This window comes from Convolutriloba macropyga, chromosome 10 (genome assembly GCF_964194025.1).
Source record: "Convolutriloba macropyga chromosome 10, txConMacr16.3, whole genome shotgun sequence".
Lineage (NCBI taxonomy): Eukaryota > Metazoa > Xenacoelomorpha > Acoela > Convolutidae > Convolutriloba > Convolutriloba macropyga.
In genome coordinates this window covers 60133343-60157376 of record NC_134477.1, presented here as the reverse complement: position 1 = coordinate 60157376, position 24034 = coordinate 60133343, and the positions used below count along the sequence as shown (strand labels likewise).

At 36.9% G+C, this 24034-nt stretch overlaps 1 protein-coding gene across 1 annotated transcript in view; it reads left to right on the top strand.

Moving 5' to 3' along the window:
* Nucleotides 1-21574: 21574 nt before the first annotated feature.
* LOC142348105 (uncharacterized) overlaps nt 21575-24034 on the top strand; it is a 41129-nt gene continuing 38669 nt past the window's right edge. The window contains exon 1 of the mRNA XM_075399270.1: nt 21575-23607. Coding sequence (XP_075255385.1) covers nt 21576-23607 — 2032 coding nt within the window. The 5' untranslated portion in view covers nt 21575. The remainder of the gene's footprint in view (nt 23608-24034) is intronic.

The following is a 24034-nucleotide window of genomic DNA, read 5'->3' as shown; positions in this document are numbered from 1 at the left end:
AATCTTACAAATTTTCTTCGTATACAACCGCAAATCTTAAAAACAATCACCGCTTTCACCGCATTCATGGCCAAAGGATTCGGGCGCTTTGCTTACAAAAATTTTTGCTATATCCTTATTCACCGCAAATCTTACATTAACTTTTTGACAAAAACCTTGACCGAGGCGCTTAAATTTTTTCAGATTGATGTGTAACAAAGTCAAATGATTTTTAAAAGCTAGTAACAACTGAGCAATTTTGTGATGTCTTTTACACCAAACAACAACTCCCCTCCCAAAAAAAACAAAAACATTTCAATTAGCCGCAACAGGCTTTTTTAAAATTCTTCTGGAGGAAAGGACTGCGCTACACACTGAGACAGCATGAGACCATTTATTTTTGATTTTAATTTTCTGAAACAAAAACTGACTACCGTGTTTTCATTTATGAAGATGTTATAAAAAAAGGTTCAAATACATGAACGGGAGTTCTTTATAGGAGTTCCGATGAATGCGGTGGATCCGGTGAAAAAAGGGGGCTCAAGGATTTTTAATCTAAATGAAATCATATATGGCCAGTTCAGATTGCAAAAAAAAATCTCAAAGTAAAGCTGCGTAGATGCACTTTTTCAGAATCAGTAAATTAGGGCGCAGAATTTGAACGCTTTTGGTGCCGTGTTTGTTTTTATCTTTGTATGACAACAGTTTGATAGATCAAAAAATTAGATATCTAAAAAGATGTAAAAAAATGCGATGACGGTGTTGGGAGCGGTGCCAAGAAAAATCATGGCCAAATAATGCATACCGTACAAAGCTTTAGTGCTAAGTTTTACAAATTTCTATCGAACCAAATTTTTAAGAGACAAAATCTAAATTACCGATCCTCCACGTTCGTTAAATAATTCGCAAACAACATATATAATTCCCGACAATGTGTTTCGTGACAGGATCTGCATCATATGAGATGAAAACTTAAATAAATGAAAACTCATAATAAGATATGCCTTAATTATGGTAAGTCTTAAAAAAAGAACTTTTGATGCACTTTTCTTGGAAAAGAAGCTAATTTTATTTGCATTTAGGCGAATAATATTTTTAAAAGTAGCTGAATTATTCAGAACTAAGAGTTATTCAAATCAATTCAAACTCTTGGTGAGAGATCTACTATTTATGTGAAGTCTAAAACATAATGTAAATTTTGTTGTAGTTTCAATAGAATAAAGGCTATATTTTCTTCGGTGAAAGTTGTGAAAAAATCACCTATTAAAATTGCTCAATTTTAACCAGCTATATTTGTATATTTTTTCACCGCTTCCTGTTGGTAGCCGTAAATGTTTTCTCAACCTTGAGGCCGTGGATTTGAAAAATCACCGCGAAAACCGCAAGCCCTACAAAAATTCAACGCATATGATTTCCTCTATATTTATTGAACTTGATTTAATTTAGAAGGAATTTGAACACAAATAAATCATTGACGGCGCAGCGGAGTAATAAGTTGTTAACATGCAGATGAGAGGGTCGAATACATGAACGGGAGTTCTTTATAGGAATTCCGATGAATGCGGTGGAAATCAAAATTTCACCGCTTGAAATTGCAGATCTTACAAAACTTCACCGCTAAAAACTGCAAATTTTACAAAGATTCAATGCATATGATTTCAGATGAATGCGATGAAAATCGTACATTATTTTTCCGGGTACGGGCACTTTGTTTACAAACATTTTTTGCCATACCGCTATTCACCGCAAATCTTACATTATCTCTTTGACAAAAACCTTGACCGAGGCCCTTAAACTCTTTCAGATTGATGTAAAACAAAGTCAAAAGATTTTTAAAAGCTTAGTAAAAACTGAGCAGTTTTGTGATGTCCTTTACACCAAACAACACCCCCCCACCCCCCCCCCCCCACCAAGACATTTCAAATTAGCCGCAAAATTTTTTTTTTTAAACGCTTCTGGAGGAAACGACTCTGCTACACACTGAGACACTATGAGACCTTTTCGTCAAATTTTGATGTGTTTTTGATTTCAATTTTCTGAAACAAAAACTGACCACCATCTTTTCATTTATGAAGATGCTATAAAAAATGATACGACTAAAATAGGTGGCACAAGGAGAACTTTCCAATCTCTAATCTAAATAGAATCATATACCAGTTCACATTGCAAAAAAAGTTCTCAAAATAAAACTGAGTAGATGCATTTTTTCAATATCAGCTAATTAGGCGCAGAGTTTGAAAGTTTTTGGTCTAAGTGCTGTGTTTGTTTTATCTTTGTATGACTACAATTAGATAGATCGAAATATTAGATATCAAAAAAGATGTAAGAAGCTGCGATGAAGGTGTTGAGAGCGGTGCAAAGAAAAATCATCGCTAAATATTGCATACCGTACAAAGTTGCGGGGCTAAGATAGCACCAAGTTCAGTCGACCAAATTTTTAGGAAACGAAAACTAACTTACGGATCCTCCTTGTTCGTAAATAATTGGCAAACAACATATATAATTCCCGATAATTCACTCTGAGACAACATGAGACCATTTCTTCAAATTTTGAATTTTTTTTATTTTCATTTTCTGAAACAAAAATTGACTACCGTCTTTTCATTTATGAAAAAACTATAAAAGCTGATCCGATTAAAATAGGCGGCACAAGGAGAACTTTCCGATCTCTAATCTAAATAGAATCATATATGATCAATTCAGATTGCGAAAAAAGTTCTCAAAGTAAAGCAGCGTGATGCATTTTTTCAGTATCAGTAAATTAGGTCACAAAACTTTGAACATTTGCGGTGTTAGTGCCGTGTTTCTTTTATCTTTGAATGGCTACCAAGAAATCATAGCAAACATAAATAACCTTAGTATGACCACTGAAAGTTTTGTATACTAAGCCGCAATCCGGATTACTGTGAGGTTATTTTTTCTACTGCTCAAGAAAATTTCTTTTTTCTACAGAGTTTTTCAGGCGTTTAAAGAATTTGTTGCAGAGTTAAATAGACAAAATCGTCATATTTTTTGCACAATGAAAATTTTGCATACAAAAAAGCTCGAAAACAAAATTTCTTCAATTCACCGTATTTTGTTTTCCACAATACCTTCAAGACTACAACATAAAGCTGTTTGAAATTTGGCCTCCTTCTCTGACCTCAAAGGTAACGGCCGATCAGCATAGGAGTGTCTAATATTGGCAGTTGACCACAAATCAAGATATCTTTCGGGTCAAGACCTACAATGTACATTGCCTAGATTTCATCCTAAGGAAAAAAAGTTTCTCGCATAAGACAAATAACCCAAACCCTCTGATATCATCAAGACATAAATTGGGGTGTAATTTCCAACGAGGTTACAGGTCAAGTGCTACTAACACGATGGTAAAAAAAACTAAGGCAAAAGGAGCATATATCACGGTTGCACGTTGCTGCTTTTACTTGCATCTTTTAATTTGTAAGCGAATCTGGTAACAGTTCTCCGATTCGTTGGGGATACTTTTAGCAGCACAGATTCTGGGCTCGATGTTTCTTGAAAAATGGAGTTTTGATTCTTTGAGTTCTATATTCAGGTTCTTATTATCTTATTGTTAGACTTTATACCAAGAAATAGTTAGTCATCAGGATGACAACTTCTAGGCATAACTGTAACTTCTGAGTAAAGCTGCTCTGGTAGAATTCACGTTAAAGTCTTTCGGCTGAGAAAGAATTTAACCTAAATGCCACCAGCGCGGCTTTACTCAATTGTTACCGTTATGCCTGAAAGTTGTTATCCTAATGACTAACTATTTCTTGTTATAAAGTTTAACAATAAGATAATAAGAACATGAAAATAGAACTCTAAGAATCAAAACTCCATTTTTCAAGAAAAATTGAGCCCAGAATCTGTGCTATTAAAAATATTCCCAACGAATCGCAGAACTGTAGAAACGGGACTCCCCGACAACCGAGTATGAAATAGTTGCATTGACAAATTTAGACCAAAGGCAGAAAAATCAACACCCATGTAGGTAAAACACCCATTACACTAAAACTACTTATGTGTTTCCGGGCACATAAATGGTTTTAAGAAAAAAGTTGTCGATGACAATAAATCAGCGATATCTTTGATAAATTCTCGCTGAGCTTGCTCATTCGTAGCGCGCGAACCGAGACAGCCAGCAAAATTGCAATGAAACAGTGGTCATCAATGGAAAACAAAATAAACTGACTGTCGCCAACAGCCACGAAAATTCATTCCTTTCGATTACTTGAATGACCATAATCAGCAAGAGCGACAAAATACTGGCTCTAAAATTGTAAATGTTGACCAATCAGGCGCTCAACTGTAGATCAACTTTAAACATTGCAGCAAATTTTTTAAAAGCTGAACAGGTAACAAAAGCAGCAAGTTTTTTCTTTTACTTGCTTCACCCGGATTTAAACTGATCACCAGTAATAATAAAGTAGTTACAGTTCATTAACTTAAAAAAATAGAAAGGATCAATGAATTGTCATTTTTACTAGTTATCAATTTGTTATTTGCGAGAATAAGGCCACCAAACAATTTTTTCTCACCAAATGTCCCTAAATCGAGACTCCCGGGCCAAGGAATTCGGCCAAAATTATGTAAGATCAGCGGCAACTAGCGTTGACAAGTCGGAAAATTCACCGCAATTTTCTTACATAATTTTGCGTTGAAAGCGTTGAACTTAAAGACAAAAATTGAACGCATTCAGCGCAAAATTATGCAAGAAATGGCGGTGAATTTTCCAACTTGTCAACGCTAGTTGCCGCTGATCTTACATATTTAGCGTTGAATTTAGCGTAGATCTTACATATTTAGCGTTGAATTTAGAGTAGATCTTACATATTTTTGCGTTGAACTTAGCGTTGATCTTGCAAAAAATCAACGCGTAGAATTCTGGGTATGGGACTCGAACCACTGACCTCCTGTTTTCTTGTCGCCTCTTCTACCATACGCCACCGTACCTTTGTTTCCTTATGAGCCGCAATCCTTATAAAGCGTAGATCTTACATATTTTGCGTTGAATTTAGCGTAGATCTTACATATTTTGCGTTGATTTTAGCGTAGACCTTACATATTTTGCATTGAATTTAGCGTAGAACTTGCTTATATTTCGTTGAATTTAGCCTAGATCTTACATAATTTCAACGTATTCAACGCATTTATCATGTGAGAAGTACTGGGAAAAAGTTAAAATTTTTAAAAGTTTTGAAAAAAATTTTAATTCCTAAAATGGTCTGAAATGGTTTTTGCACCGTAAGAGATCAAATGGTTATTTTTTGCTGACTTCATTTTTCTCAATTGTGCAGTATAGGGTTGAAACAGTTAAAAAAATAACTTTTTGAAAAAAAAACTTGAAAAACTTTTAAAATCATAAAGTGGTCTGAAATGGAATTCAACAAATTCAACCTTAAATTTGTAAGATCTAATCCAAAATTCTACGCAAAATATGTAAGATTGGTTTTGAAAGCGTTGAATTTATGTAAGATCTACGCTAAATTCAACGCTAATTATGTAAGATCTACGCCAACTTTTAACGCAAAATATGTAAGATTGGCGTTGAATGCGTTGAATTTATGTAAGACCTATGCTAAATTCAACGCTAAATTTGTAATATCTACGCTAAAAATCAACGCTAAATATGTAAAATCTACGCCAAATTTCAACGCAAAATATGTAAGATTGGCGTTGAATGCGTTGAATTTATGTAATATCTACGCTAAATTCAACGCTAAATGTGTAAGATCTACGCTAAAAATCAACGCTAAATATGTAAAATCTACGCCAAATTTCAACGCAAAATATGTAAGATTGGCGTTGAATGCGTTGAATTTATGTAAGATCTACGCTAAATTCAACGCTAAATATGTAAGATCTACGCTAAAATTCAACGCTAAATATGTAAGATCTACGCCAAAATTCAACGCAAAATTATGTAAGATTGGCGTAGAATGCGTTGAATTTATGTAAGATCTACGCTCAAGCGTAGATCTTACATAAATTCAACGCATTCAACGCCAATCATAATTTTGCGTTTTTTAGCGTTGACACCTCGGCCCGGGCTTTTATTATTTTGTATCATGGTGTTAACAGCTCACTCAAGTATTTTGTACCATTAATGAACGTCATTTTGCATTCCATAGTTCTGACAAATATGTGTTTTTGCACCCTAGGCCCCTAATTTAGATGATCAAAATAGATAAATTTCAAAAAGCTGGACTATGAAACACTGTAATTATATTGCATTTCTAAGAATGTAAGATTTCTCTAAAATTGTTTTTCTTAGTGTATTTCTAAGAGTGTATTTTTTTAAAAAAAATTACCCTCTTCTCCTTTTTTTCCCTACTAAAAATCGACTAAAAGTGTTATGTATTTTTCAGAGTGTAAAAAGAGGGGAGTAAAGAGTGCCAAGAGTGTAAAAAAGTGTAATCTCCTCAAAATTACACTCTCACACTCTTTTTCCCCGCTGTTTAAGAGTGTAAATTGCTTTAAACCCTTATTCTCGCTTGATAACGGTTGAATACGGTTGGACACCTTGGCCCGGGCAGGAATATGCTATGCTCTGGGAGCCATCTGAAGAGGTTGAATTATTTTATTTGGTAAACGCATTGCATCACCTCTAGCGGAACGACACGCAACCCAGGATGAAGTCCTCGACCTAAGACGGGAATAGACCAGACGGACCTGGGTCGCAGACATTGGGTTCCAGTGCGACCGAGCTTTTTGTATGACCAAATTTCGCGCTGCTCTCACAGGTACCTGAATTGGATCCGTTCTGTCTGGCCTATATCTGAATAGAGTCTGTTTGGTCTGGTCCATACCCGGTTGCCCATCTATTCTGTCCGGCCGATACCTGAAATGAGTATGATCCGTCTAGCCCATACCTGAGTTGGGTCAAATTTTTCTGGCCCATATCTGAATCGAGTTGTTTGGTCTGGTCCATTCCTAGTCGTCCGTCTGTTCTGTCCGTCCCATGACTTGATTGGGTCTGCTCGGTCTGGCCCAAACCCAATCGTCGGATTGTTCTCTCTGGCACACACCTCGATTGGGCATATTCAGTCAGGCCCATACTCGGTCTTTGGTCTGTGTTGTTGTGCCCATTTTTAAGAACTGTTCTGTTTGGGTTGACTCCCACCCCAAAATTCGGTCAGTTCCAAACATATTTTCTGTTGCGACACCGAAAAGAGTTTACTCTGTTACCGTCTTTGAAGAAGTAATTTCAAGAAAGTTAGCTGTAATGGGCGCCAAAGAGAATATTTGGCCTGATCAGAACCCAGATGTCTAGCTTAATACTGTAGCCAGTCCTCGCGAAAAACTATTTGAGCCCTGAAATAACAATTTATGTTATTATCAGCTGTTCTTTAGCAATTAGCAACCTAAAGCTTGACCATTGAACACACAAAAAATTTAAAATACTGAAAATTATGTGGTACTTGGATGTTATGGTTTTTTGGTTTAGAAACATTCATCATAGAGCATGTTGATATTTGAACCAAATATTTGATATGCACAAATTATCATTTTCTCAGTGTTATTATGTATTTTTACATTTTCATGTCGGTCTGACCCAGGTGACCAAAGTTTGTTCAGTCTGAATGTGCGTTGATCTTGGGTCTGTTCCGTCTCGCTTATAACTTGGGTCTGTTCGTTCTGGCCTAGGTCTTTGGTCTGTTCGGTCAGGCTTAGTCATGGGTCTGTTCTAACTTGTTTAGGGATGAATTTGGGTCTGCTTGTTTTCTTTTTTTTTCAACCAATTTTAAAACCAAAATAGGCGAAGACACTTATTCTCTTGGATGGCACAAACAAAAAACCAAGCGAGAGATCTACACCCAACTACATCCACACTTTCAGGACCTGTCAAATATTGTCAACCAATACAACATTTAATACAAGATTGACAATCTTTATTATTCTTGCTGGACATCATAATATTGCTTCAGGAAATTCTGATTTTGAAACAGCTAGTTTTTTTATATAAACCATGTCAGGAATTTTAAAGAAAATGTCACTTCTCGAAGTTGCACTTTGCAAAGTTACAACAGCTAAAGATGGTTTTTTGGTCGCAGCAAAAAGAACGAAAAAATAGAGATATTTATTGAACCCTTAGAAAATTCTGCAACAAAGGTTTCTGCAACGAATTCTTGCTTCTTGATAATGGTGTTTGTTTATTGATGTACTTGAAACAAAAGATATAAGAAGTGATGGAGAACATCCATCAATCAACCATGGAAATCCAGAATTTGTGAGAAGTATTTGTCACTTCTGTGGACATCATGGTTTCAAATTTCAAAAACAGAAATAAAACTGAGAACTATAAAGCATATTTGTTCGCCAACAATTTTTCATGATAACAACAATTTTTGTTTCGATTCACAACAACCATTTTTAACTCAAAACACTGTAAAACTTTGGACCGTGGTTCTGTTTGAAAATAGAACAATTTGACTTTTCTTTTTTTTAGTTAGCAGTATACTGAGGGCACAAAATTAATGCCAAAATACATGAAAAAGCATTAGAAAAGCTGTCTCCCAACAAACCTAATGTTTGTTATTGAACTTCAATTCTGACGTTCTTGTTTTCTTACTAATGTTGTTAGTGTTTACTTGCTTGTACGTCAAGGGCTATCAAGTGACATAAGATGGAACCCAGGCCCTCAGCTGGATAGGTTGAAAGAGTATTCCAGTTACTCGAAAAGCAGAAGATCATTCAAATTGCCATTATTGTTCCTCAATTATTGTCAAATCTTAACAACATTTGTGAAGCTTTCTCAAGCTTTTCGCAAACAATAGCCATTAATACAATAGTCAGTTTAAGTGAAACACGATTGAACACAACAAAAATTAAAATTGTAAACAAATTTTTAACGTCTTCTTATACTTTCTTTGCAAAACGTCGATCAGAAGAATTAGGGGCTTCAAAGAGAGGACAAATCGGAAAAGTTGCGCGAAAGAAATTACCTTTACAGCTAATATTAGTTCAGTTTGAAACAGTTAATTTACTAATTTCTTAACCGAACGTGTTTGAGTTGAGATAAGCGAGGCTGCAGACAAAAAATCAACTGCTAACGTTTTCTGTAGACCAATTAAATATCTTCTTTTCTATTATTTTCTCGGGGAATAATTTCCTGATCAATTAACTGTCGACCTATCGGGAGCAGATACTATAACAGACAAGGTTATTTTGATGCAAGATTACAAGATTATAAGCCTTGGGAATGCAACCAGATGTATTGGTAAATCATTTACTCTAATTTAATGTTGTTTCATTTCCAATGATAAGATAATCGAGTACAAGATCACAAGAACCCCTTTCAACTCCGATTAATTTCTTGTTACTTCGAATCAAACCTCTTGCAGAATAGTTGAATGGGTACCATTGTGAGAACGGCAGTGATATGCCCTACTCTTTTCTAAATAATTTGAGAAACACTATAGAAAAACACGCACCACCCCACACTGTTCAGATAGATAAAAATTCTTTATGAGCTATAAACCGTGGCCAACGCAAAATATGATGGGCTTGATTTCACTAAAACACTTTTTGTTCAACGATTGGAAAAAATTCTTACATTGAGACATAGAAATAATATAAGCGTTTACAAAACTTAGTAACTAGTAGACTAAATTTGGCGCACAGCTTTTTTTGCATCTATTTGTTTTCAAAAAGCTACAAACAAGTGAGGAATAATGCAAATTTTATAACAGAAGATCCGTATTAGTGAAGAAGTGTAAAAGTTGATGAATTCAGATTATATGGTGGCGAAATTTCAGAAGATCTAACCTACATCATCTATTCCCTGTATATATCATTCCCGAGTCTAGGGGATTTTCAAAGGTTCAAAGATTGCTTTGTTCGCATACAGTGCATTGACTTGAAAAGAACATTTTACAGTCATAGAATTGCTGAAAGAAAACAAAGCAATTTTTCCTCTCATAAACTTATGCAAAATGTCTATAGGCGTGCATCAAGAGTTCGGTTGAAATGAGCGCTTTAAGTAGAAATTTGGCCCCATTTAAATGAAACTAGCCTATGTAACACCAATTTCAGGAAATACAAGAGATCTGATAGTGCAAACTAACGTCCTATTTCTGTAACTCAGAAGTTTGCAATTACTCAAATTTTTGAGTGCCTCCATCTGACTCAGATTACGTATTTCATTGACCTGCAGTAAGATTTATTTGAAAAAAAAACCAATTAGGTTTTCAGAAAAAACTCAGCAACAGACAGAGTTTTACAACTTGTTGAAACAGTTTTGTCTAAATTAACTTCCTCTTTTTCTAGAAGTTGCAAATGATTTTATTTTCAGCTTGAATAGCTTTTTTTCAAACAAAATGAATTATGTGGTTTTTCCGAAGAGGCAAAAGAAGTGCTGTCTTCAATTCTTGCTAACAGCTGACAAAAACTGAAACCAAATGACATGTTTTTTGTGGAATTGTCAGCCACAGAAAACTGTTTAGAACCAATCATTTTCTTCTATATGTAAACCAATTGTCATCAAGCATAAACAAAACTGAAAAACTAATTCAATTTGCGGATGATACAATTATTTTCTGTTCTGAAAAGATAGTTGTTTAAAAAAAGTTCACGGAAGAATTACAGAAGAGAAGTTTATATAGAGATGATCAGGCTAACCATGAAAACAGACAAAAACGAACCCATAATTCTCTCACAAGAAAACTCGAATTGATGATCGTTTTCTTAAAAAGATGAACTCTGACAGCAAAAAAGGCTTCAGATACCCTCACAATATCGACAGGAGCTCTAACTTTGATGTGAAGTTGAATACAACTTCAAAAACGAAGGCTCTTGTTGTACGATCAATTTACCTATTAAGTCATCATATTCTATTAAACACGCACATTCTTTTAAAATCACATGTTTTTCAAACTTTTTTTCAGCAATCTTTTTTCAAAATTTATCTGAAAAAAGATTTTTAAACGATTCAATGGTCAGATTTAACTGGGTTATTAAGGTGTGCTTTCTTCCCATAAAGCATGATTGAGCGAAAGATGTACTAATACAGAAAAAACTTTCTAGCTGAGCTCAAAGAAGTAAAAATGACGTTAACCAAATTTCATTATGACAGATAAAAACCAGAAAATTGGGAAAATTTTCTCGACAAAACAATTCAAAAGGAGACAAAATGTCAAAACCAAATTTGGAACAAAGTCGATTGTACGTGAGTGCGTACAAAAGGGAACAGGTTACACAACGGCTTCGGGAATCATGAAGAGAAAGATGTTCAAGAAAATTTTGAAAGATTTATTTGTCTCACAGCATGAAAAAATTCTTTTCAATAGTAATGCGGGAGCTATTAAGAGTTTCATTTATAGGAAGAAATCAATGCGAATAATTTTAAACAATGTGATTTTTCTAAACAAAGTTGATTGGAAATATATTTGTTGCAAGTACATTTAACGAATTAGCTATTATTTTAATTTACTTGACTCCAAAGAAAAAAATCTATTTAATAATGCTTTGACGTTTGACCACTGTCCAAATTGATACGGTTATATAGGCGTTAATTTGTCGCCCTTGAGTTGAAAGACTACCCTATATAAGAGAAGTTTCCTCTTAACTGACCTCCTCCTGTTTAGTACTCTGAGTCCGTCTTAATAGGTTGGGTTGCTCGCTCTCGGTTCTTTTTGGCTCGATTATTTTTGCCTTCCACAGGGAGTATAATATCCGTGCACTTTATGCTGATACTGTTTTTGGTTGGAGCTTTTCTAAAGTATTTTACATCTCGGGTGTGAGCTAGAGAAAATGTTTAAAGTCAAAACTTTATTCAATTTAAGAATCAGAATTGTTGAACAAAAGCTCGAGTTAAAAGTTACAGAGTTAAATTTACAGATTTTACAAGTAATTTCAAAAGGTTCGAAGAATAAATTGATGGGAACTGTTGTTAAAGAAAAGAATAAGAAGTTTTATTTATTGGAGAAAGGCAGCTGATTTAACGAGATGAGATTTTAATTATAGTAGTTGGTTGTGTTATTATCAATGGTTAATTTATCTTGATTCGTATAGATGGGGCGATCGACTGAAAGGTCATTGTGTTTTTATAGCCTCTGGACGAACTTCTTGACGTCTGCTCCTTTTGCACCCTATTTTGAATCTTTCTGATATCCTCCTCGGCATTCTCCAGCTCCCAATCTAAACACTCCCGCTCATCTACTCGAGCGAATCACTCCTTTGCTGTGCCTTCTGCTCTACTTTTAGCATCCTCCAAGTCTCTCTTCAACATTTCAGCCTACCTCCTGCAGGACTCCCGCTGAATCACAGCATTTACAAGTAATCGTTTTGTCTCTAGAAGTTGCTCCTGTAACACTTGACTTTCTTGATATAACTGCCGAAGCTCCTCATCGAGCGAAACCCCAGCAGTTCACAGCATTTCGCTATTGTTTATCTTTCTCTGTTACTCATCAATTTTGTCTCGCAGCTCATTCGGTTGCAACACACTGATCGGAGCTCTGTCCACGATATTTGTTGGTTTAAGCTGCGTCAAGGGTAGTACATATTCTTTATTGAACGTCACTCCAACAATCCTATAAACCTTACACCTGACAATTGACTTCACTTCGTAGAGCTCGGATAGTTAATAACAGTAATCGCCTACTTTTAGTTCTGCCATTCCTACGTATTACAAAATACAATTAATCAAGAGTATCAATTTAAATTTCGGCTACTTTGAAAATAGTTATAGATTTTATTGCTTTTACAACTACAAAGTTTGTATCACTGTCACACAGTTCAGTTGTGGTCCTCTTTCATGTCAAATTTTGTTCCCTAGAACATTGTTTGAGTTGATGAAAAATTACTAAATCCCCCAATGGACTAATGGGCTGTAGTGAAACTACAGGATTGGTGCCACTAATTAGCATATCGATTGACAGGAAAATAAATAATGATTTTTAAGCCGATAAAATAGTCATTAACTTGTGGTGACTTTCCAGGTCACATGCCAGATTTGTTTCACTTTATTGCCAAGGTAATTAAAAATAAAGAGTTCGTGCCACTGTTGTCATATCTGAAGTCCATGCTGAAATAAACTAAGGTCTCGTGTTCATATGATTGCCCTTTTCCCAGTAAAACTTCTCTTCCTGATATTGTTTTTTTAACCATTGGGCTTTCTTGCTAAGTTCAAGGTCATCTTCAATGAACAGTCCTTCCATTGGTTCCCTAATTGACCAATTGACGTTAACTCTGTGATTAGGCATCTCATCGGGCTTGTCAACCAGTCCTGGTTGTTGGCCATATGCAATCTTTGAAGCTCAAGTGCGTTCGGGGACAAATGGTTGCTATTCGTTTTTGCATAGAACACCTTCTATAGAACACTTTTCTATAGAAAGTTTGTTAATTTCTATAGAACACCATAGACATGAGGTCCATTTATCTTATCCCTTGTGAAATGCTGTCAGAAGCCACCCTAACTGGTACTTCCTCGGTACCATAAAAATTTCTATGACCCGGACGACAACTTTAGCGCTCTTATGGACATAAAGTCATCCTCCAGATCTTTTGGCGTGTAATCCCAGAGCGTTTTGTTGATTTAAGAAAACTTGATGTCCATTTGGGTTTCCATTTATTGGTGAAGTTAGAATCATTGCTCTTTGAAATTTTTCTATGTGACAATTCAATAGCTCTATTTCTTCCAAAATTTCGAACACACCTAAAAAATCCCACACAAAGAGTTGATCTAGCATTGTGTCCATGAGATCTGTCTCGGATATATCTGTTGATGAGAAATGACGTTCCTTGGTCCTCAATGATTCATTTTTTTATTACAAGTATTGTGGTTTGTTTCAAAATTTGAAAATCGTCTACATGTTTGCTCTTGTTTTTAACTGATGTACCAAATTTTTATGTCTAATTTGCTGGTCAAATACACATTGTTTCCAGCGTTGACTATCTTTGCTGTTGTCGATTTCGAAAGTTTAACTATCGTAAATATATTCGGTTTTGTTACTTGGTCAAATATATTCGTACTGAATCCAATTCAAACTTATCTCCTTGATATAACAGGGTTTGCTCTTGCTTTAGAGGTTCTTTAAAAAATAACCAAGTTCCTTCAGATGTTTACTTAGTTTGAATGAACATAGTTCCATGAATATTTCTGCATTTATCATGATGTTACTTTTTTGTTTTTCACCTTTTGGATTGATCCAATCCACGGGGTAGACATAGTTCACTCCCTATTTCTCCTCCCCACCTTTCATGAATGTTTTTGATAATTTCTGAAAATTCTGAGTCGCTTCCGCCACCAACCATCCCAATAATTCTTTCCTGAAGAGCATTAAATTTAAAGTCAACGATTCTCGGTGACACAATTTGTGTCCCTGCCATAATTTTTGGCAGACTGATTTTTTAAAGAGTAAAACGTTGGAATTATTTGGGTTTTTTCGTTCAGGTATGTTGCATTGTCATACCATACTTTTTTTCAGTGCAGTTATAGTATAAGCGGCTCTGTACATGTAGTTTCTTACTTTACACATTCTGTTCTCAGAGTAGATTAGTGCAACTTGGCTGTCTAATTGTGAGTTTTGGTACTAGGGCTAATTTGTCTATTGTTCCCTTCAAGATTAACTTTTCTTGTGGCATTCAATTTCCATCTCTGTCGCCAGTATAATCTCTGTGCATTTTATGCTGATACGGATGATACGGATGATACGTTTTGTTTGATGAAATGGATAAAACAAAGAAGACATAGGCGTTCCTTTTATTCTGCGGCCAAGTGTTGGCCTTATTTCTTCTAAGTTGGAACAAGGCTTTCTGGACTTTTCAAAATGTTGCTCGATTCTTCACTCAGGGAGAGACTGCCAGTTACTTTCAGTCCTAGTCTGTCATTCAGGTTGCTGTTTCAAAGCTGTAAGTTTCTATTATGCAAATTGCGGATTGGGTTTTCGGTAATAATACTTTGCTTTTAGACAAGTTAGTTGACATCTGGTTTTCGCGCCATTTCAACGTCAATGCCCGAGGCCGAACTAAAGCAACAACAGATCATACAATAGATAAAAAAGGAGAAAGAGCTTGCTATAAAAAAAAAGACGAAAATTAAGGGGTCTTTCCCATTATAGCCCCCCAGCTTAGTGGTCAGATAACATATAACCCCACAATCAAGGTAAATATACCATAAAGGGGGGCTATATTTTCATGAGGGGCTATAATGGGAAAGACCCTAACTGAGAGCGAATTGAATAAGAACGAGATTTGCTCACTTGACCTAGCTAGTGAAAAGGGAGCATCAAGCTGGTTAAACGCTGAGCCATTGAAGCGATATCACGTTGACCTAACAAAAGGCGAGTTTCGTAATGGCATAGCTTTTCGCTATGGGACATGAGACATGATGAACTCCCCGATTTGATTGCGAACTTATTAAGTGATGTCTTTCATGATGTCGAGATCGAACCTCATCTTCCGCCGTTGAAAGGGGAAACTTTTGCTCTTAATTCACGACAACTGATAATGATGCAAGATTAGATATCAAGGCCAACGGACTTTGGGCATCGAGGTTCAATAAAACCTATTTTTGACGTTAAAATTTTCAACTAGCCGACAAAAATTTGCCCTGAAAGCAGTAGCGACGATTACAAGTATCATGAATCTATCAAAATGAACAAGTATGAACAAAGAATAGCAGGTTGAGAAAGAAAACTTTTGTCCGCTTGTCTTTGCATGCACAGGTGGAACTGGCCCATCAGCTTAAAAAGCACTGAAACAACTGGCATCAAAGTTCTCTGCGCGAAAAGAAGACAGCTACGCTGATATTATATCTGGGGACAAAAATCAGCTTTGCTCTCCTGAGGAGTTCCATCTTCTGCATTCATGGGTCACGGAAGGTTAGGCGGAGCGAAACTGTTCATGCTTTGATGGGAGCTGGGATTGAAGAGGAGAGGCTGTTAGTTTTACTTATCTACTTTTGTCCTTAGTTGTAAGTTTTCTAATGTTGTCTGTCTTTTGTTTTACTTCCTCAGCTGATGTTTTTATATATAATTATTTTATTGCTATATTTTAACAATATGAAATCCTTTATGAAGACTTAGTGCTGCGAGGGCCCCGGACTAGCCAATTTTCACGCAATGTTAGGGAGGTGCATTTGTTAATTTACATTTTTTCTTTTAAGACGTCAAGGAAGACCCATTCTCACTTGTTGAGCCGATTCTCACTCGTTGCTTCCTATTTATGAGATTTCTCCTTGCACTTCATGTAAGCAATTTGCTTACCTTAGCAGTTTTAAATCTGCTTACCTTATCATTTTTTGTACCAGCAACAACACAACTATCACTCTACCGCATCGGCAATTTGCGTCCTGAAGAACCAAAGAAATCTTCAAGCTTCCCAATACGAGAACTGAAAAGATGAAGAATGATTTTTTGTTCAGAACATCCCGTTTGGCAAACAGAGTAAAACAACACGTAAACTTCGAGGAACCCATGGGAACCCATCTTGGAGAGTTGTAGATTGTTGTTGTTGTTGTTGTTGTTGGGAATTTACGATTGCTTGTCGAGGGGTCCCTCTGAGCCTTGAGTCTTGCGTTTAGAGAATAGCCCGTAAATTTTTGCATCGCTGACAACCGCAACACAGTTGCCACGTGCAGATATTTTGAGTGTTGAACGATTTTCTAACAAACTTCCACATCAAGTTTAGTATTCGGTTTTCAGTCCTGGCGGTTCCATAAAATTTATTTCATTGTCGTTTTGGTTTGCTAGTCTGCAATTTTTGAAAACAATTTCATTTGTCGCCTTTTCGAGCCTTAATTTTCTGAGAATGTACAATTCTGTGGATCTTCGTCGAACTTTGTTTATTTCAGGTATTCCAATATCGTCTCTTCCTTCTTTAGTAAGCTTTGAGAGAGTAAGGAGATCGTTCATCTGCATGTACTGGCAAGACGTATGTAATACGATTGGTAATGGCAAGACGTGCAAAAGCCTTAGTTGATTCTCGTAGGGCTCGTTTCGTCCTGTTATCCACATCACTGCTTTCCGCTGGTGTTTTTCAAGATTCCCTAAATCAGATTTTGAGGGCGTGGTACAGTTGATTCCGTATAACAAGACTGGCAAAACCAGAGATTTGTATAATCCCAGTTTTATGAAGTGTTTTACGGCATAGGCGACGTTCCTCCTTATCAAGTAAAGGACTCTGTTTGCTTTATTGAGTCTAGCTTTTATATGAGCCGACCAAGTCAGTTTCTTCCTGACGTTTATACCAAGGTCCTTGACTGCTTGCGTTCAAATTTGATTTAAGAGTTCGAAATCCTTTTCTGGCCCTCTTATGTTTAGTATTGCACACTTATCGACTGCAAGTTCCATTTTGTTTGTCGCTACCCAATTTTGTACTGCACTTATGTCCTCCTGGAATTCGTAGTCACTGTATCCTTTTGAGAGAATCTTCACGTCATCGGCAAACAGGTATGAATCGCTAAATCTTAGGACATCTGGGAGGTCTTTGATGAGTATAGAGAACAGAAGGGGTCCAAGAAGAGATCCTTATGGGACGCCACTTGTGATTTCAAGAATCCTGGAGCTTGTGTTATCACCTCTGACGAATTGTCTTCTATTGTGGAGATTGTCAACCAAAACTTAGAGGAAGCATCTGCCCACACCAATTTGACCTACTTTGATGAGTAATTCTGTATGCGGTACTTTGTCGAAAGCTTTGGAGAAGTCGGAGTAGAAGGTAACTATGTAGTCACTTGTGTTCTTGTCCACTGCCTCGTAAATCTTTTGCTGGAAGGAAAGCATATTTTTAGTTACAGATCTACTTCGAACAAAACTATGCTTATGCTTGCTCCAGTGTTTTTCAAAGCGTTCATATATTGGCTCGTACATGCATTTTCCGTTACTGTTGATATTCAGTTGATATTCATGCAAAATGTTACTGCTGATATTCAGTACAAAAACCTGACGATAATTCGTGTTCAGCCTCTTGTCGCCCTTCTTATAAAAAGGGGTGACTGATGCAATTATGCATTGGTCGGGAATTTTTCTCAAGCGCTTTATGTTCTTAAAGACTAGGTATAAGACATCAATCATTGGTTTCACTGTTTTTTGGTAGAAGATAGGGGGTACTAGTTAGGGCCTTTAGTCTTCGTGATGTCGAGCTACGATTGTATTTGATTATTTTTTTGCTTTGATATACAGAAGTTTGTTAAAGTTGGGTTCATAGAATTGATGTCTTCTATGCTAAAAGAATATTTAGGAGTGTAGACAGAATGAAACATCTTCCACCATTGATTAGAACTTTTGGGAGGTTTGGTGAATTATTAAGACTTTTGAGATGTTTGAAGATCACACTGGTGTCTCTGGTGCTCATTTTTTTTGTCTTGATAATTACATCAATCTATTTCTGCGGCCTCTGTCACAACATTTTGAAATTTCCTTACGATGTTTTTCCGATATGACATTGGTTTGTTCGCTACGAGTTTACGCTGAGTGTTCAAATTTTTCATGAAATTGGACGCACTTGGTGTAATTCAAGGTGGTAGAGATTGCCTATGCCTGGTCCTTTTGGGAATCGTTGCTTGTGTTACCTTGTCGAAAAAGTTGTACATCTCTTCGCGCATTTTGTTTATCTTTGTGTAACACACTGGTTTGAAATCAGCAATTTGGATCATTTCGCTTACTTCCGAGTAATCGGCTCTTCCAAAAGTTCCAAAAGTTCTCAAAGTTGGTTCATTTCTGTATGAGGGCACTCAACTAAAAGACTGATTGCCTTGTGATCTGCCCAGTTAAATGATTTTGTGAATTCTTCGTCAATAGCGGAGTGCATGTAACAATTTCGATAGAAGGCAACGTCCACTATGTTGTTTTCGCCGGTGTTAAAACCAAAACTTTGAAGAAAAAAGTTGTATTCAAAGAGTTCTTGTACTTCCTGTTCGTCATTGTCCTCACTTGAGAAGTTGTGCCAGTTTGTGTTCGGAAAGTTAAGATCTCGGAAAGTTCTCGGAAAGTTAAGATCTCGGAAAGTTAAGATCTCGGAAAGTTAAGATCTTCGGAAAGTTAAGATTATTGATGTGCTGTTTTTTGGTAGAATTGTTCCAAAGTCCTCTTGTCTGTATCTGTACCCACTTCCTTTCGGGGGGTTGTAGAACACAGAAATAAAAAAGCTGAGTTTGTTAATTTCTAGTCTGCAAGTGATTGAGCAGTCGGGTTGGTCAGTAAAAAGTTGTTGAGATGCTAGGCTGTTTTTGATGGCAATCATTGCCCCTCCGTGAGTGTTGTTTTCCGCATCTTGTTTTCTGTCTGATCTATATATGTTGTAGTTGTCTAAGAGTAGTTCAGATGATGAAATGTTGTCATTTAACCGTGTTTCGCAAGCACAAACAAGGTTGTAGTCATTGAGCATTACTGCATCAGCAAATTTCAATCTTCTTTCCAGGCTTGCTGGGTTTCTTGTGTTAAATAGAAGAATATTGATGAAACAGTCACCATCCTTCATGGTTATCTCCTAAATCTACTTTCTTGCCATCATTGAACAACTCAACTTTTCAAAATTTCAGTTTATCGCGGGGAACATTTTCCTCAAGTAAATCTCTTCGTTTTTAAAGACACAAATTTTCTTTAATTGCGTCTTCTTTTGACAAGGATGGTAAAATGACCACACCTTTCTCAGTTAAAACTGTTCTTTTTTCGTGGGCTTTCGCGTAATTAATCTGACATCATATTCAATCGGAAGCGTCAGAAGTAGTGTCCGTGGTTTTTTCCCGGTGTTGCTGAAATTACCAATTCGTTTTGGCTCCGTTATTTGGGTTTTGACTCCTATTCGTTTTAACACATCGTTCACTTCATTCGTATTGGGGACAAAAATTTCGGCTTTGGAATTGTCGGTGTCTTCTGGAAACCCTTGTATTCGAATGCTTTTTCTGATATTGTGATCCAAGTCAGGCGGCTCTTTGGAGTGTGCTTTGGATGTAGCACCTACATTTCTTGGCTGGACCGCAACAGCCTTCGCATAGCTCTTATCTAATTTCTCGCGTGTAGTTTTAATGGCATTATCCATTCTTGTATCAGCGACTGCTGTTATTTTCTCTTCCTTTGTCTGCAATCTTTATTTGATCTCCCGCGTTTCTGTTTCAATTTTTCATTCATCTTGTCCATCGTTCGACATTTTTTGAAGTTGCCTCTTTTATTTTTATTCAGAAATTTTACACAGAGAAGCATTGCCAGTTGAACCGTTTCTTTGAGACCATTAACTGCAACGTGCGTAAGTCCAGTTCAACTTTTGAAGTGCATATGAACATTACAGGCGAAGCATGGGTATCTCGGCGATGTGATTTATCACTTTTTTACACGTATTGCAACTTTTGTCATTGTTAAGGGGGATAAACAAAGCGAGACTCAAGGAACAGAATGCTAGGAGTCTCAACTAAATCCAAATTCTTAACAACAGAAGAAGATTCGATACAGAGGCTTGTTCAAAGCCTGGACATTTAAATCCAGTCTTTTCAAAAAAACTTAATTTAATTTATTCAATGCCGTGAGTTTCTTCCAGTTTCTGTCGTTTTGCTTTTCGTTGTTGCTTGTTCGGCTTCTTTCGTTTCTTTAAGAGTCTATTGAGGTCGATACCGTTATTGATAACAATTTCGAGACTGTGAATTTCTAAGGAATGTTGTTGGTGAAGCTCGTTGTACTCATTGGTCTTTGAGTTGTCCTTTCGTTTACTGTTAGATATGAGATCCTTGACTACGTTGACAACCGTATGTTCAGAGTTTTCATCTCTGACTGTATGCCGGGTGCACCCTCTCGCTCGCAATACAACACCTATTTTTTTCAAAGCCCGAATTTCCTTCAGTTGAGCAGATGACAGGGGAGTTCGGGGGTCAAAAGGATGATCTGTTATAGTATTGTTTATAACGTCGTGCCACACAATAAATTCTTGTCCTTAATCGAAATCCTTGGTGATGTTCTGTAGCGATTTCCTTGGGTTTCTTTCAAGTGGATGTAGACAAATACCAGTGTCACTGTAGACGTTTGCTGATAGTATCTCTACTTTTTGTTGTTGTTGTGGGTCTCCTGTTTGTATTGCGTGGTGTAACGAACTTGCTCCCAAAATGATAGGAACCATCAGAAAGATAAGGGGTTCACCTCGGCTGCCCCGCAATTCATGTTAGTCTGAATCTATTTAATGCTACCTACGAAGAACTCAACTCCTGCACCTGGCTGATTGCGTGCGACTGCTCCTACCACTACTACTGCCAGAACTGCAGGGCAGAGAAACATGGACAATTTTCTAAACTCAAACTCGGGATCAACTCCCCTCAGTTTCTTACTGTAAAGCCACAACAACAACAACATTTGAAGTAATGGTTACATGAATCTGCTCAAAGTCACTGAGAACTTCTGGCGTTTATCGAGAACCGCAAAGCGGTTTGAGATACTGCGTCAGAATTTTGAAGTGACTTCTGCAGAGTTACGTAACCATGCTTAAAACACAAAACGCGCACGTTTTAAAATGACGAATGTCAAAGGAAGTCAACTTCTGGCTAAGTATCAACTTCTGGCACTGCATACTTTCGGCATTTTAAAATGTGCATGTGAGTATTTTAATACAATTTCATTTGTTTTCTGACTTCAAAATTAGATTTTATCAGTTGGCTGGTCTTTTCAGATAACATGGCATTAACTGACGAGACAATACGAAAGCACTCGAGTTTAATTTTAGTTGTTGAGAATACAACTAGAATTGGAGTTGAGTTTGAACATATCTGTAAGAATGTCCTCAATCCATCCATTGACTATCTTTCGAAATCAACTACGAACGATAAGGCCACACTCTCTGCTCTGAAAAAACAGTTGTACTCAGTCGTAACTTTTGGTCATAGTTTGTCTCCATATTGCAACCCTGTAAGCGCATCCAAAATATTTAGCACACCTTCTGATGCTAAAAGTGCTCTAGCCAAAATTCAGTTCCAAAAGCTCGCTTCACTTGTTGAGTCTAATCGTAATACACTTCGAAAAGTTCTGGTGATATGTCAAAAACTGTTGAAAAAAATGCATTTAATGCGACGTAGTACAGATGTTGTAACTAATCATTTGTTTCTTGTGCTCGATAGCAGTTTTGACGACACAAATGACATTGAGACTGAAGAATGTATTCGTGACGAGACAACTAACGAAAATTTTTCGGCAATTTTGAAATTGCTTAAGAATGAGTTTAGAGTCTCAATATCTGTTCTGACTTTATCAGAAGTGGCTTTTTTGCCGCAGCTTTTCTCCAATGTTACGCGTAAAGTTGATATCAGGATATCAGAAAAACATTACCAAACGGCGGAGGTGATACTAGACGGAATTGAAATTCCGATTATTACAAGTGAAAGTGTAAATGTTGGGGGCAGTAACAAACAGAAGTTACCTCCATCTGAGGACAAGTCTAGCGAAGAGCCTCCAAGAAAAGTTCAGGTAGTTTCAAACGTTCCAACTTCAGCAGAAATTTTACAACCTTCGCATGCTAGTGGGGTTCCGTCAAGCCATGCTTCGGTCGTGAATACATCGCAAAATTCGATCACTGGCAGGGCTATCAGTTCAAACGCATTAGCAGTTGCTGAAACCTTAAATTCCCATGTTTCTCGCCCCAATGTCCAAATACCACCTAATTTAATTGCCCAGGGACAGGGTCAAATTGGAATGAGTACACCGCAGATAAGCCACATCCAAAGACCGAACATTCAAGCAGCTTCCAATGTTTCTATTAGCAATACATCAGCATCGAGCATTCATGGACAGATAGTTTCTACCGCTCAACATCAAAATGTACAAGCGCATTCTAGGTATACCCATGCGCACGGACAGGCTCAAAATATGCCTCAATATCAACAACAGGTGCCAAATAACAATCCTAATACTAACCAAATGAGACCCAATTCAACACCGCAGCCACAGGTCGTTTGGTCTGGTTTACTCAAGGTCAAGTTTAGCATCACCAGTACAAATCCTCAAAGCATAACAAGGATGTACGCAGCTAACTTCCTTGTTGACCCGGCGATAAGCAACTCAGCTCGTCCGCATGATGTCGATCAATGGTTGACAGAATGCCAGCTGCAGTTCTTCAATAGTCAGGTAGTACAGGAATTGCTGAAATTTGTGGGAGATTCACTTCATTTACCATGTGTGTTCTATTCGAAATCTGACGACCCAAATAGAGCAGGCGCAGCGAATGATAAACAAGAGCCAATTGCAGACGATGATTTGCTCAATCAATATTTGAACAATAAAGAGAACTCCCTTTTTGCTTTCATCAGCCTATCTTCATTTGGTGGACCAAGGCAGTCGGACGCTAACAGGCAGAGAAAAATGGGCATGGTAGCCGCAGGGAGAAACTACCCGAACTCAAATTATAAAGGCGTGGCTGTAATTCCTAACGATCAGCCGGCTTTCACAAACGCCCTCAAAATTTGTGTAAATCGAATTAAACAGAATCAGCAGCAACATCAAGCTCAATTACAGCATATGCAACAACAGCAGCAGCAACAACAAAATCAACAGCAGAACTTACAACAGGCAAGTGTGAGCAGTGGTAACCTTGAAATGAAAGTTGGAGGTACAGCTGCTGGAGGTGGTGGGAACATAACTGTGAGCATGGGTAATCAAAACCATTCCCAATTACAGCAGCAGCAACAACAACAACAACAGACTATGATGACAAGTGGTAAGCTAGTGTGCTTATCTAACGAGCCCATACAAATTTTCAAAATCGATAATTTTGTCGGGTTTTTGGGAAATAACTATCCTAAATTGGTTTTGAATTGCTCTCGAGAGAAATTGGAAGCAATTATTGTAAACGTGTGACTGCTTTATGCAAAGTTTATACTTGACAGTTTTTACCGTTTTTGTTCTAGAACATACTTTGCTTTCAAGTGACTTTTTTCGCTTGACTACTTAGTTTTGAGCGCTCTCATTTACACTATGGTACCAAAAAGCTACGTACACCTAAAGATTTTTAAAAAAGCAATAGAAACAACAAATAATATAACATTTTGAGTTCAAATTGATACACCATTTTGAACGAAAACACTTGCTTTTCTTCTTCAAACTGACTTTTTTTGCAGCATTTCTTGAAAAAACGCCATATTTGT